General features: G+C 44.4%; 1 protein-coding gene across 2 annotated transcripts in view; it reads left to right on the top strand.

The window, feature by feature from the left end:
• ASTN1 (astrotactin 1) overlaps positions 1-7850 on the top strand; it is a 381789-nt gene extending 373939 nt beyond the window's left edge. Inside the window, exon 23 of one of the 2 annotated variants that reach the window (XM_004372849.2) lies at positions 7838-7850. In XM_004372849.2, the coding sequence (XP_004372906.1) occupies positions 7838-7847 (10 nt within the window). In that variant the 3' untranslated portion in view covers positions 7848-7850. Of the gene's footprint in view, positions 1-2814; positions 3053-7837 lie in introns of those variants that run through there. The other variant, XM_004372848.2, reaches the window with a different exon arrangement.
• Positions 7851-15325: the final 7475 nt, after the last annotated feature.

Here is a 15325-nt window from a genome sequence, read left to right as displayed (position 1 = left end):
CTATAGGGGGAGTCAGCACAACTGGACTAAACCAAAGCTAAGAAGTTTCCTGAATACAATCAAACACTTTGAGGGACAGAGTAGCAGGGGTAGGGATCTGGGGACCATGCTTTCAGGGGACATGTAGGTCAACTGGCATAACAAAGCTTACTAAGAAAATATTCTGCATCCTACTTTGGTGAGTGGTGTCTGGGGTCTTAAAAGCTTGCAAGCGGCCATCTAAGATGCATCAGTTGGTCCCAACCACCTGGAATAAAGGAGAATGAAGAACACCAAACACACAAGGAAAGTATTAGCCCAAGAGACACAAAGGGCCACATAAACCAGAGACTTCATCAGCCTGAGACCAGAAGAACTAGATGGTGCCTGGCTATCAACAATGACTGCCCTGACAAGGAACACAACAGAGAGTCCCTGACGGAGCAGGAGAAAGGTGGGGTGCAGAACTCAAATTCTAGTAAGAAGACCAGACTTAATTGTCTAACTGAGACTGGAGGAACCCCAGAAAGCATGGCCCTTGGATTCTCTATCAGTCCAGAACTAAAACAATTTCCAAGGCCAACTCTTCAGACAGGGATTGGACTGGACTGTGGGACATAAAGTGATACTCGTGAGGAGTGTGCCTCTTAGCTCTGGTAGATACAAGAGACTAAACGGGCAGAGAGGGTTAGGAGCTGGTTGAATGGATATGGGGAATCAGGGGTGGAAAGGAGGAATGTGCTGTCACAGTATGGAGAGAGCAATTACAGTCACATAACAGTATATATATAAATTTTTTATGGGAAAAAATAAAATTAAAAAAAAAATAGATGCTTCCTTCATGGGTCTTTGGTCTCAGGTTTTTGAAGAACACAGCTAATTGAGGGGATGCTGTTCTTTCATGCATGTTGAATTTGGAGAGTCTGGGAGCTGGCCTTCTGGTGGTCCCTCTCTGTGACACCAGGCATGGGCACCAGAAAGAGTGATACACCAGTGAGGTCATGCTGAGAACCCCTTCCCTCAAGCTATATATATGTCAGAATCTTCATGTTCTCTATTATCAGCCCAGTGGGTTGCCTCTTTTCCAGTGTGTGTTAATTTGGGGTGACCTTGCACCCCTCTGCTTATTTCTCTCTCAGGAACCTGCAAGGGCTCAGTTGCCCTCTCGTTGCCTCCTTTTCCCACTCTTCTGATTGAGGCTTGAAAGCCGTGGCCTCCTGACTTTCCAAGGCTGGTGGAGAAAGGGGGCCGTGAGCTTGCTTGCAGGTTAATGAGGTGATGGGTGTAGCTGAGAGACTGCATTTTCCCTCAGAGTGGCCCTGTGTCAGTGTGACCTGAGAGCACTGTTATCTTCACCCTGGCTATGCTATAATTACCTCAATGCAGGCATAATGGGTCACATTTTATATCCCTTTCATTTCCCTATGTCTGCTGCTTCTACCCAGTTGAGAAATAGCCTTGAAAAGGGAAATATTCAGTTAAACACATTATTCATCATTCAATGATGAAAAATAACTGGCTTTACAGAAAATTGATTGGATCTGTCCTTCAAAACGTCTAACTCCTGTGATTTAAAGTGGGTGTAAATTCCCACTAAAATATTATTTATTTTCTGAGCCACATCTCTTCTTTATTTCTTTTTATTTTATTTTGTTTCTTTGTTTCCTTTTGATGCTGGCGTATCCATCCTATTCATTCATTCATTAACTCATTAACTCATTCATTCATTCACTTAACAGATATTTACGGAGAACCCACTGTTCTAAGTGTGAAAGAGAACAGTAAGCAAAACAGGTCAGGGCACTGCCCTCTTTTTTTTTTTTTTTTTAATTGCGCTTTAGGTGAAAGGTCACAGCTCAATTTTTCATTCAAAAATTTATACACATTGTTTTGTGCCATTAGTTGCAATCCCCACAATGTGACAGCATTCTCCGCCTTTCAACTCCAGGTTCCCTGTGTCCGTTCGTCCAGTTCCTGTCCCTTCCTGCCTTCTCATCCTGCTTTTGGACAGGAGCTGTCCATTTGGTCTCGTATATCTGATTAAACTAAGAAGCACGTTCCTCACGTGTGCTATTTTTTGTTTTATAGGCATGTCTAATCTCTGTCTGAAAAGTAGGCTTTGGGAATGGTCTCAGGGTTAGCAGAGCATCCAGGGACCATAGTTTCAGGGGTTTCTCCAGTCTCTGTCAGACCAGTAAGTCTGGTCTTTTTACATGAATTTGAGCTCTGTTCTATATTTTTCTCCTGCTCTCTAGGACTCTGTCGTGATCCCTGTCAGGGCAGTTGCTGGTGGTAGCTGGGCACCATCTAGTTCTTCTGGACTGAGGCTGGTGGAGTCTCTGGTTCATGTGGTCCTTTAGTCATTTGAGCTAAAATTTTCCTTGTGTCTTTGGTTTTCTTCATTCTCCTTTGCTCCAGGTGGGATGGGACCAACAGATGTTTCTTAGATCATGAGCTTTTAAGACCCCAGATGCTACTCGCCAAGGTGGGATGTAGAACATTTTCTTTATGAACTATGTTATAGGGTGCTGCCCTCTTGAAGTTTAAAGTCTTACACTAAAACCAGTTACCATCGAGTCAGTTTCAATTCACGGCAATCTCGTGGGTGTGAGTAGAGCTGTGCTCCATGAGGTTTTCAGTGGCTGATTTTTCAGCAGTAGATCACCAGGCCTTTCTTTTGAAGTGCCTCTGGGTGGACTCGAAACTCCAGTCTTTTGGTTAGCCAGCAAGCATGTTAATCCCAAGGACTCCAAAGTCTCACACTAATAGTGGCTATTTACCCTTCCAGGTTTTCTCTTCATTCTGACATATGTATCCTCCATATTTGACCCCTAGGAAAGCAGGCCTCATCCTTTCCCAGCTTGGGGATCTCAGCAGTTGGTGCAACGGACTTCTCCAGGAACCCAAGATAAGCTTGCGACGCAGCTCACTCAAGTATCTGGGCTGCCGCTACAGTGAGATCAAGCCGTACGGACTTGACTGGTCAGAACTCAGCCGGGACCTCAGGAAGACATGTGAGGAGCAGACCCTGAGCATCCCCTACAATGATTATGGGGACAGCAAAGACATCTAGCCCCATGATGCCAGAGAGTGGCTGCCAAAGTGAAGCAGGAGAGAAGAGGGGGCACCTGGGTTGGATTGTGGATTTTTAATATTTTTTAATGGAACATTAAAACCTCCAAAGGCAACATCTCAATCAGGGAGAATGTGACTCTTGCTCCCTGCAGGAGTTTTTCAGTATGATGTTCTCCATCTGCATGATCAGTCAACCTGCCGGCCAGCGGCTTCATGCAGCATCATTTTTCTTTAGGGGGTTACTTTGGGTCAGTGTTGCAGCTGATTTGTTTTGTTCACTTCTTTTTCCAAGAGGCTCATCAAAATGCTCAAACAAGCACTCTGCTTTCGATGAAAGGTATATCCAGTTGGTGCTCCCCATGCTCCCTGAGTTCCTGAGTCCATTGAAATTGGGAACTGAGATGAGGCCAGAACGTTGTGTGACCTGCCCCAGGCCCCACCCTCAGGCCCCACCCTTAGGAAGCATCTCATCTGCGAGCTTAAGCCTAGCTCACAGAAAAGACAACAAGAAAGTTGGGGGAAGTGGTCCCTGACTAGGCCTCAGGGTTTCTCTCTGAGACCTTCCTATTGCCATCTTCACACCTCACAGGTGAGCCAGCCTCCATTTTTGCCCCAGTGGGCCTCCTAGGTTTTTGGCTTCTCCCATGTTTCAAGACAAATCCCTGGGTGGTGCAAACAGTTAATGTGCTTGGCTGCTAACAGAAAGATTGGCAGTTCAGTTCTACCCAGAGGTACCTTGGAAGAAAGCCCTGGCAATCTACTTCCAAAAAATCAGCCATTGAAAACCCTATGGAGCACAGTTCTACTCTGACACACATGCAGCCGCCGTGAGTCAGAGTCGACTCTATGGTACTTTTTTTTTTTAATGTTTCAAGACAGGACTGAAATTAAATCTCCCTCTGGCAGATCTCTGCCCTCTCCTCATAACAATATGATCTTTGAGAACCAATGAAATGTCACCCATCAAATCTCCTGGAACAAGATGATCTTTGAGAGCAAAATGCCACCTGTCGAATGGACCTGTAGAGCAGTCTACCTGGGAGACTAGCTAGGAGACCACGTTCTTGAAAAGAAGTGGAGTGAATTGTTTAAAAAAAAAAACTCCTGTGCCTCCTTTGGATGAACATCTCCAAATCATCAGTATATAGCCAAGCACCTGGATTCGCTTTAGTCCCATGCCTCTTACCGTGGACAGATAAGGCATGTTGATGTCTGCTCTGGTCCAGGAGGGGCTGAGTACCTCCATGTCAGTGTTTTTGTAAACTGTAGCTCTTACTGATCACACACACACACACACGCACACACACCCCCCTTCTGTCCATTTCCCCTCTTGTGAAATTTGCATAATTATGTTGCTAGTTTGCAAATCCTGTCCATTGGTGACCATCAGCAGGAGGAGTCACCATTGTTGCCGCCCACCTTGTTGTGGAGTAGAGGAGATCTGGGTAGGCAAGCACTGCAGTTCAGGGCTGGGGTGTATTTCTGCCCAGAGTACAGCCAAGTTACTGGACGCCCTTCCTTTCAGAAAGCGCACCACAGGCCCACTGTCAACAGGACCAGCGAGGGCGTTTGCCGTTTGCCGTCCCCACGCTCCAGAGGCCTGAACGTGCCCTTGCAGCCCCCCGCCTCTGACTAGCGCTGCTTATTGGAAGCACATGAGAAAAGTCAGGAAGAAAGTGCAGGATCTATAAGGCCAGTCATTGAGCTATAGTGATTTTTTTTTAAATAGTAATAATGACAAATCACATGTATTGAGTGCTCACTGTGTGCCAGGCACTGCTCTAAGCACTTTACATATCATTGAGTTCTCGTAACAGCCTCCAAGGGAAGTACTAGTCTCATCTTCATATCAGAGATGAGGAAACTGAGGCAAAGAGAGATTATGCAACTTGCCCCAGTTCCCTCATCCATTACATGCCAGCCCTATGATATGACTTCAGGCTGTTGGACTCCAGAGCACAGGATTGTAATGACTGCAAACCTCAGTACTGTTTATACCATTGCCTGTGGCAGACAGCTGTTGTAGCTAAGCACTACAGGGAGCCTGCCCGGAGAGCTTTTCCTTTCCCCAAGCATCCATGGTAGAGATGTGCCCACTGGGTGGTGGAAGGAGGAGGGAGTCACAGTGCGCCTTTTACCTTCTGGAGCTGGAGCACCCTTTGGGACCACCGGCTCTGTGTTCCCCAGTGGTGATTGGGAATGACGTCTGTGATAACCTGCCACAGATACCAGCCCTAGGCTGAAAGCACAGGTGGGCTCACTTCCCTCTCTGCCTTTTTCCACAGAAAAGTTGAAAGATTTATTGTGCATGCTCGATTGCACCTGCCTGACAGATTCTTCTACTTCCAGAGCCAAAGTGAGCAGAAAACTTAGCTGCCTAGCCCCTGGTCGATGTAGGGGCCTCAGATAAAATGCCTCAAGGGACACGTTTTTCATCTTGACATTGCCATTAACAGAGATGTCCATGCTATAGGCAATTGGTAACCAGTTGGGCAGGGCCAAGGGAAAAGCTATCTTTGCAGCTGCTACAGTTTTCCTATGCTTTTATTCAAGTCCTGACTCAGAGTGGAAGCATGATGAGGCTGCCGATATCTCCTGCCCCAGCAGTGGGTGAGATGTGAGTTAATGGGCCAGGATGTGTGGGCAAGGCGTGGCGTCAGGGTTACCCCTCTTTTTCTCCTCCTGCTTTTGTTTCAGGCATAGTACCTCCCTCTCTCCTTCTTTTTCCACACTCTTGCAAGTTCCTCCATCCCCTTCTCATCCTCTTTGTCTCTTCCTTTCTCTGACCCTTTTTCTTTTGTCCCCTTCTATCCCCATGATTCTGTTCCTCCTTCAGCTTCCCCTAGTGCTCTCCTGACTGCACACACGCACAACTCGTATGACTTCGTCCCATTTACTTTCAGGTTAAAAAGTGGGCCAATATGAATGAGGCAGGGAATAGTCTTAGAACAGTTGTATAGATAACTGGAGGGGTTTTGCTCTGGAAGACACTCTCGATCACTCCCTGACAACATTTCCCAAAGCTTGCCTGAAGGAACGCATCGTGATATAAGAGATGATGGTGCTCAGCCAGTATTAAACCTCACATCTCCAAGCTGCCAAACAGATCTTAAGGGAGTCACTTACGTCCACCAACATTCTCCCAGTTATGGGTCTCCCCATGAGACCTCTGGTGTTTCCTCTTGAATGTACATGAACCACTGTAATAGCATTAGACCTTTAACTGAGTGTGCAATCGTTTTCCATGGAGTTTGGTGTGTTCATTATTTTTAGTTAACTACACTTCTTGATATTCAAATGTTCTATTAAAAAACTGAGTGTGGAAAAAAAAAAAAACACTTTACTACTACTGTAGAAGGAAGAAAGAATATGTGATCAACTTCAGGTATAACAGTATTGTTTAAAAGACAATTATTGTACGATTATAAAAAAATGAAATAATCAACTAAATAATAAACAAAGCTGTTAGTAAGTGCTGGCTGTGTGGATGTTACCTTGTGTCTTTCAATAATTTAAGCCATCTGATTGGACTCACATGGGAATTGTTAAGGTTTTCAATGTTATAAATTACAAATATATAGGCCTTGTAGGCTACTGTCCTAACTAGAAAAAAAAAAAATCAGATATTTCACAGCAAAGTATAAACTTATTGTTATAGACCGGCGCGTTCCATCTTCCCTCTGCCATCTTCTGCAAGCAATTAGAGAAGGAGATGAGTGTTGCATATAGACTGTATGCCAGACACCATGGTGGTGCTGAGGGTACAGTGGTGAATCAGACAAGCTTCCTCCCTATCACCAAACATGCAGTTTTATGGAGGAAAGTAAGGCATCTAACCCATAATTAAGTGGATGAGGCAACTATAACAGAGAAATACAGGATGCTATGGGAGGGGCTGAAATTTATACACTGGTCATCTAAGAAAAATGTTGCAACAGGCCCTCCCCCCCCACCACCACCGCTAGAAACATTCTTGTCTCCCATTCTTTAGAGGCGTTTAGAATAGACTGGCAATTAAGACATGCTTCATAGCGGGGAGCCCAAAATACTCCATCTTCTTCTTTCTCTCTACAATGTAACTTTAAATGGATGTTATTTTAGCTGCCACCAACACCTGCGATTCCCTTTAAATTCTCAATAAACAAATATTAAGTCCAGTTAGATCTGGGCACTTAATAGGTCCCCTTTAAAAGTAGTGATCACAGAATCCTAGTCCTTGCCCGAACAGGGACTATTAAAAGAAGATGAAGACTGTGGCAGTTTTAAAACATAGCCAAACATTCTTTGACACACTTCCCATCTAGAACTGTGTTTCTACATCCTCCTTCCCTTCAATCTGGTCAGGTTTCTGACAGCTTTGACCAGTAGATTGTGGTGGAAGTGATCTATGTGATTCCAAATCTATGACATAAAAGGCCTTGCAGTTTCTTTCTTGTTCTCTAGAACATTTCTCCTGAGCTCTGAGCCACACGTAAGAACTCTGACTACCCTGCGGCCCACCCTATGCTGGAAAGGCCACATGTAAACCCCCTAGTGACAGTCCCAGCTGTGCCCAGCCTTCTAGACATCCCCCCCCGAGGCAGCAGACATGTGAATGAGACTGGCTTGGAGCCTCAAGACTAGCCCATCTGCTAGCTGTACACCACAAAGTCACCCCCATCAATATCACGTGGAAGAGAAGAATCACCCTGCCAACTCTGCCTGAATTCCTGATGCCCAAACGTATGTGATAAAATAAAATGGTTATTGTTTTAAGCCACTAAGGTTTGAGGTAGTTTGGTAGGTATCAATAACCTGTTGCTGGAGAGCCGATCCTGACTCACAGCAATCCTACAGGACAGAGTAGAACTGCCCCATGGGGTTTCCAAGGCTGTAAATCTTTACGGAAGCAGACTGCCACATCTTTCTCCCATGGAGCAGCTGGTAGGTTTGAACCACCGACCTTTCCGTTAGCAGCCAAGTGCTTAACCAGGACGCTACCAGGGCTCCTTTAGGTATCAATAGACAACTAAAAAAGAGGGCATAAGAGTCCAGCCAGGCATGTACGTTTCCAGGATAGTACTTCAGGCTTGATTCCTGACAGGTCTTCAGCTCAGCCATTGTTTTTTTTTAATCTCTCTTTTTTTTTTTTTTATTAATGATCTTTAGATGAAGGTTTACAGAACAAACTAGCTTCTCATTGAACACTGCATGTATTGTTTTATGACATTGGTTAACAACCCCATGACATGTCAGTACTCTCCCTTCTTGACCTTGGGTTCCCTATTACCAGCTTTCCTGTCCCCTCTTGCCTTCTAGTCCTTGCCCCGGGCTGATGTGCCTCTTTAGTCTCGTTTTGTTCTATGGGTCTGTCCAATCTTTGGCTAAAATATGAACCTCCGGAGTGACTTCCTTACTGGGCTTAATGGGTGTCTGGGGGCCATACTCTTGGGGTTTCTCCAGTCTCTGTCAGGCCAGTAAGTCTGGTCTTTTTTTTGAGTCAGAATTTTGTTCTACATTTTTCTGCAGCTCTGTCTGAGTCCCTCTATTGTGATCCCTGTCAGAGCAGTCAGTGATGGTAGCCGGGCACCATCTAGTTGTACTGGACTCAGTCTGGTGGAGGCCGTGGTAGATGTGATCTATTAGTCCTTTGGACTAATCTTTCCCTTGTGTTTTTAGTTTTCTTCGTTTTCCCTTTCAGCCATTGTTTTGTAACAACTGGGTTTGTCTTATATTGAAAGATTGGCAATTTGAGTCCACCTGGAGGTGCCTTGGAAGAAAGGCCTGGGGATCTACATCTGAAAAATCAGCCATTGAGTACGCTTGGAGCACAGTACTTCCCCGACACACATGGGGTTGCCATGAGTTGGGGTTGCCATGAGTTGGAGTCAACTCAATGGCAGCTGGTTTTATATGGACTAGAAGGAGCCCTGGTGGTGCAGTGGTTAAGAGCTACAGCGAGCTACAGCTGCTATCCAAAAGGTCAGCAGTTCGAATCCACCAGTCACTCCTTGGAAACCCTATGGGGCAGTTCTACTTTGTCCTATAGGGTACTATGAGTTGGAATCAACTCGATGGCAGGGTTTTGTTTCTTTCTTTTTTTTTTTTTTTAAGACACAGAATCCTGCTACAGGAATTCTGTGTGTTTGCCCCAGTGAATTTCACACAAGGGCTAGTCTGAGCACTTAAAAGGACAAGGAACTAGACTTGATTGCATTTACAGAACACATCTCATTTACTGTTTTGTGCCTTCTTTGTTTCATGCCTCCTTTGCTGCTGTGTGGCTATAGAACGTCAACACAATTCGCTGTCCTCTATGAATAATACATTTACAAACTTTGAAATCATTTGTAACTCATTCACTGTGGTGACCATCACTGGGGTTTGGGCGATCTGAGAGTGATTATTAATTATATTCCTGATTTCTCCTCATTCTGATCCACTTGAGAAATATACACAGGGGTCAGAAATAAAAATATCAGTCTTATTAATCCTTGGGTTAATAATGATAGTGATTCTCTCCTCCTTCAGAGAGAAGCAAAGTGAAGGTGGGAGCTTTATCCCAGTACTTCTGAGAGAGTGAACAGCAAGAGCCTAGATGGAAACCCTGAGAAAAGGAAGAAGTTTTTCCCCCACCAGGGCTGGGAAAAGAAAGAAGAAAGAAGGCAATCTGAGAAGAGGAAGAAATATTGGAAGGGAAGGATTTCTCAGAATTGCTTTGTTTTTCTGTTCCTTTGCATTTGGAACTTCCTGGAAGAGAATGAGCTCATGCCACACTTAATATGTGCCAGGCATCGTGCTAAACACTTTAACTGTATAATATTCTTCAATTTTCAGTGCAACTCTATGGAATTAATACTCTTAAGAAAGAGAAAACAGATTCTCAGAAACTTTTTATACCTTGCCCAAGTTCACAGTTGAGTGGAAGTACAGGCATTTCAACCAAGGGCTGTATGACTCTAACCATTACACCCAAACTGCCACTGCCCTTAATAAGTTTGTTTCTCACTTAGTTATCTAGAAAGGAAAAAAACACCTCTCACTGAGATTTTTGCAAATCGCTGGCTGGTTATTCGGTGGCAGCCAGCGGAGAGAATATGACTAGCCCAGAGCAAACCCAGCACTACCAGTAGGTAAACAACTTGGTGCACAGCTTGCTTTCACAAGCCAGACATATTGTCATTTGTTTGTTTGGTTTGGTTTTTTTGTTTTGTTTTGTTTTTTGTCACATGAGGGCAATGCAGAGCCAAGAAATGTTGACTGCAGCTCCATATGGTCAACTTTGTATTGTGCTTTAATGGCTCTTCTGGTCTGTTGTCTGTGTTCCACGTGCATCCATGGTGACACCCTACACTTGGGTGAGAAATTGGGGAACATAGGTCTCCTGCCCTTCAGGAAAGCAAAGCTTGATGTGTTGATCCAAAACCCAGCCCTAGTTTTGAATAATCTACTGCCTCCTAACCCTGCTCCCACCATCAACTCCTGTTTTATTGTGATTTCATCTGAACCAATTAATGAGCAGTTTCGTTTCAAATGAAATGTCAGTGTTGTATAGAATAACATTCTGTGGGAATATGTGGGAGTTTAGGACTTGGCTCATGTCCGCTGTATTCCAAAGTGAGAGGAAAGAAACAGACGTCTTTATCCCCTGGATGTTGCCGTATGTGCTGTAATTGCAACGATTCCCTTAGGAATGGAGAGGTTTGGACATCCTGTTTCTTCATCAAAACTATCTTCTGTTGTAGTCTATGAATATATCTGTTTTCATGGGGGTACAAAGTAGCGTAATTGATTTCTGAGTCTCTTTTGGGGTAGGACGACCTCAGTCATTTTCCACCGGTTAAAGGGATTCAAATGTGAAGTGACCCTGAGACGACTGCTGTTCAGTGAGTCAGACAGTGTTCTCTGACCTATCAACTTAGAGATGACACCACTTCACACCGTGTCCTTGTGATGTCATAGGAACTAACTGCCCATGGATAAGACTAAGGTTGGACATGCTTTAAATGCTCTTTTGTCCTAGTGATCTCTGAGCATAACATGGTAACTCATATACTCTTCACCAGTCAATTGCCTCTTTGTTCTCAGATCCATTTCCCAACCTTCTGCTGCTGTGCTCTGTATCAAAAAGTGCTCTTGCAAATTACATTTCCCAGACTCCCTTGTCAACAGGCTTCCAGCCTGGTGGGACAGTGGGAGGCAATTGTGGAAAACTGGAGGACATAAAGAGGAAGGAAGCCAGGGTACATCTCCCTCTCTCTGCTTTGGATAGTGGCTTCAACATCTTTGTGATTCCAGCTCCCTATGTGGCCTCAGAACTCTTCCAGCAAGTCACTGCGATGCTTTCAGCTCCCTCAGATGACCACAGCTCCTAAGCCATGCTGACAGTACCTCCTCCATGTACCCCTCCATCCCCTCAGAGTGGGAGCTGTTTCCTGCTGTTGCTAATCTTTGTGTTGCCCCACCACTCCCTATATGCCCTTTCTGCTATTCCAAAGTCTTTCTAGTTAGCTTCCCATCTTGAATTTCCTCTATTGTATTACCTATAATGTGTGTTTTTCTGACTGGATCTTAACTGATATGTTTTTCAAATTAAAAATCATTACATATCACCTCACATAGGATTTTTATGACCCTTTAGTGTCTGAGTGATAATCTAGAAGATAAAATTTTGCTGCTAAAATTTAAGAAACTTTCACCAATTCTAAGACTGATTACAGGGATGGCAAATAGGTTTCTACTTGAGTGCTAAATTTAATAAATTGACAGTGGCTGCCTAGAGAGCTGACTTGAAAAGCTTTGTGAGAACGAATTTGTACTCAGCCAGAAGGAGTGCTGAGGTCCATGATCATGCCTGGCATGGGCATGGAAATGGTGAAGAGCAAGATATGCACTATGTACTTGCCTTCCCTAATTTACAGGACTGGAGTCCCTGGGGGGTGGAAAGAGTTAACTGCTGCTAACCAAAAGATTGGAGCTTCAAGTCTGCCCAGAGGTACCTCAGAAGAAAGGCCTGCTGATTTACTTCTGAAAAATCAGCCACTGAAAACCCTATGGAGCACAGTTCAATTCTGACACAATGGAGACACGATGAGTCGGAGTCAGCGGTAACTGGTGTGTGTGTTAATAGGCACAGAATACCTGAAATCAAGACTATCCAGGAAAATCTATTATTTATGCATCATAGTTGTATATAACTTATAACACATAAAAACTGAATATAGATTCATTGTGCACTGATAATGGAACTAGAGAACAAAAAACACATTTCTGAGATCTTTTTGCCCCGCAGCCTTTCATTTCTAAATCAGTATTTTAAGATAGCCATAATGGTGTTTGGTATCTTAGGCCACATACAGGATCTCTGGTGGCACAATGGTTTAGTGCTCAGCTGCTAACTAAAAGATGGGCAGTTTGAACCTACCCAGCAGCTCTGCAGGAGAAAACACTTGACAATCTGTTCCCATGAAGATTACAGCCTAGCAAACCCTATGGGGAGTTCTACTCTGTCATGTAGGGTTGATATGAGTCAGAATCCACTTGAAGGCACACAGCAACAAGTCCACATAGAACAAAGGCTTTCATAGTCTCCATCTGTTTCTGCCAGTTGAACAGTGTATCAGTTAAGATCCATTCAAGATATAAACAGAGAATTTAATATAGGAGATTGGTTAAAAGATATTGGGGAATCAAAAAAGCAAACATGTTTGAAACACTAAGATGACACAGAGGTATTAATAATGACTGCAGGAAGCAGATACCATCCGCAGGGCTGGGGAAACAAAGCGAGGATGTGGCATTTAACAGAAACTAGACACCCTCAAATAGGAGATGTCATGTGCTTAGTGCTGCAACTTCTGCAGGGGAAGATAATGAGACTGGTTCTGCAAAGGGCACAAAGATAGACAACGCAACAAACTGCCGCTGCTAAGGTGAAGAGCCATTGGTAGAATGATGCCGACATGAACAACAAACAACCAGGAAGGAACAAGCCTTCTCCTTCCTCCTTCCTTCCAGGCTCCCGCTAATGCCCTCTATTTATGAAACTTAACATGGTGCTGGAAACCTGGTGGTGTAGTGGTTAAGTGCTACGGCTGCTAACCAAAAGGCTGGCAGTTTGAATCCAGCAGGCGCTCCTTGGAAACTCTATGGGGCAGTTCTACTCTGTCCTATAGGGTCGCTATGAGTTGAAATCGACTTGACGGCAAGGGGTTTTGGTTTTTGGGTTTTAACATAGAGCCAAGGAGCCCTGGTGGCACAATGGTTAAGCACTTGGCTGCTAACCAAAAGGTCGGTGGTTCGAACCCACCAGCCACTCCTTGGGGCAAAGAAGTGGTAATCTGCTTCCATAAAGATTTACAGCCTTGGAAACCTGGAAGCCCTATGTGGCAGTTTGGCTCTGTCTGTCCTGTAGGGTCGCTATGAGTCGGAATTCGACCGATGACAATGGGTTTTTTGGGTTTAATATGGAACCTGTTGACAAAAACGAACCAAAGTTTGCAGTGTTCCCACCAGCATCACAAATCAGAGGACAGAGGGTGGGTTTGAACTGAGTGACACTAGCTTAATAACTGTCACAGCAGCCTGAGGATTAATGAGATAATGCTTTTAAAAACACAGCAATGCCTGGAGCACACTTGGTAAGTGCTCAACAATGTAAGCTCCTTGGCCCCCTCACTCTTCCTTAGACATTGAAATGGAACCAAATGTTTCACTGATACTATCCTCTCCCAGTGCCTTTTCTTGGCAATGTTGTGGGGTTGCAAAAGAACATTTTTCAAGTTCACATCATGCATCCTTTATTGTGCGTCAAAATCCTTTTGAACTTGTGAAATTAAACTTTCTTTAAGAGATTTTTCACATTTCATATGAGTTTTTTGTTGTTGTTGAAGATGCTGTTGTTTTTAATACCAATTAACATTTATTGGGAGCCCTGGTGGCACAGTGGTTAAGAGCTTGGCTGCTAACCAAAAGGTCAGCAGTTGTAATATACTATGTGCCAGGCACCGAACACTTCTGTGGAGCTTCTAACAAACCTGTCAATAGACAGTATTATTATCATCTACATTTTACTGGCAAGGAAACTCAGAGACTTTAGGTAACTTGTCCAAGGCCATACTGTCGGTAAGTCTGGGAGCAAGGACGTAACCTTTTTACAACTCTACAATGCTGCCATGTGGCCCTCTTAAATCCCTTCCCTTTACCACTTGGACCTGGAACCTACATTAGCTCAATATGGAGAATTAACTGAACTGAGAAAGCAAGATTTACTTGAACAAGCTTTTATTGGGGAGAGGGGAGGATCTTGTATACAGTAGAACTGGAAGCCCTCTGACAAAATAGACACAGCAATCTCTACATTCCCAAGTCTTGCTGCTCCATCCTGGTCTTGAGTAGTCTCAGTCCCTGCCATGGAGAAGACGTGACTATGGAGCTGGGTCTATGCAGATTCAAAACTTGTGATACGAGTTTATTGGCATAAAAAAAACTAGAAGTCCTCCTATCCTGACCTCACTGAGTTCTGATTCACACTGGCTTAAGAGTCAAGGCATAATCCTACCCCACTTTCTAGCCTGGCCATGTTCTTAGACAGACCTTCTCAGTTCCTCAGATGTCTATACAGTTACAGAACAAGAAGCATTCTTCCACACCCATTTTTGATCTGTTGTGTCTACACCATGGTAATCCCTGACCAAGAGCGTCAGTTTAATGTACTTCAGACCCCCGGACCTTTAAACAGTTCCACTCCTGGTTACCAGACAAGGGAAGATATTTTGATCCTCACCCTGTAGCCTCTATGTCTTTTGGCAGCTAGGCTTGGATCTTAGGAGGCCCACAATAGAGGTGTTGGTGATGAAGTTGACTGGAGTGGGTCAAGGAGGGCGGAACATAAAGAAACAGTATTTGATTGCCAAGGCAATACCAGCAAACACTCAAAGGAGAGGGTGTGGCCCAGGACTTAACGAAGTGCCACTGGGTTTGAGCAACAACAGGAATGTCTGAGTGTAACTGCATTCCTTCCCACAGAGCCTGGGGCCAGGCCACCAGCAGGGACTGCCTGTACCTGTCAGAAATGTCCAGGATGAAGAGAGGCATGGAAAAGACAAGCAGGCCTCCCAGGTGTGGGTTTTCCTACCGCCGGCCACAGAATGGGGGCCTTCTAGCAGAAATTTGGAAAACTCTGCAAAGCGCCAAAAGAGACTTGATCTAGAAATTTTTTTTTTTTCCCCAACTCAGTCTGACATTCTTCAGGGTATGAGGAGGCCCTTTGAAAGTTCTTCCCTGCAAATGT

The sequence above is a fragment of the Trichechus manatus genome, unplaced genomic scaffold (assembly GCF_000243295.1).
Source record: "Trichechus manatus latirostris isolate Lorelei unplaced genomic scaffold, TriManLat1.0 scaffold00021, whole genome shotgun sequence".
In the NCBI taxonomy this organism is placed as follows: domain Eukaryota; kingdom Metazoa; phylum Chordata; class Mammalia; order Sirenia; family Trichechidae; genus Trichechus; species Trichechus manatus.
This window is presented reverse-complemented; position numbering and strand designations above follow the sequence as displayed.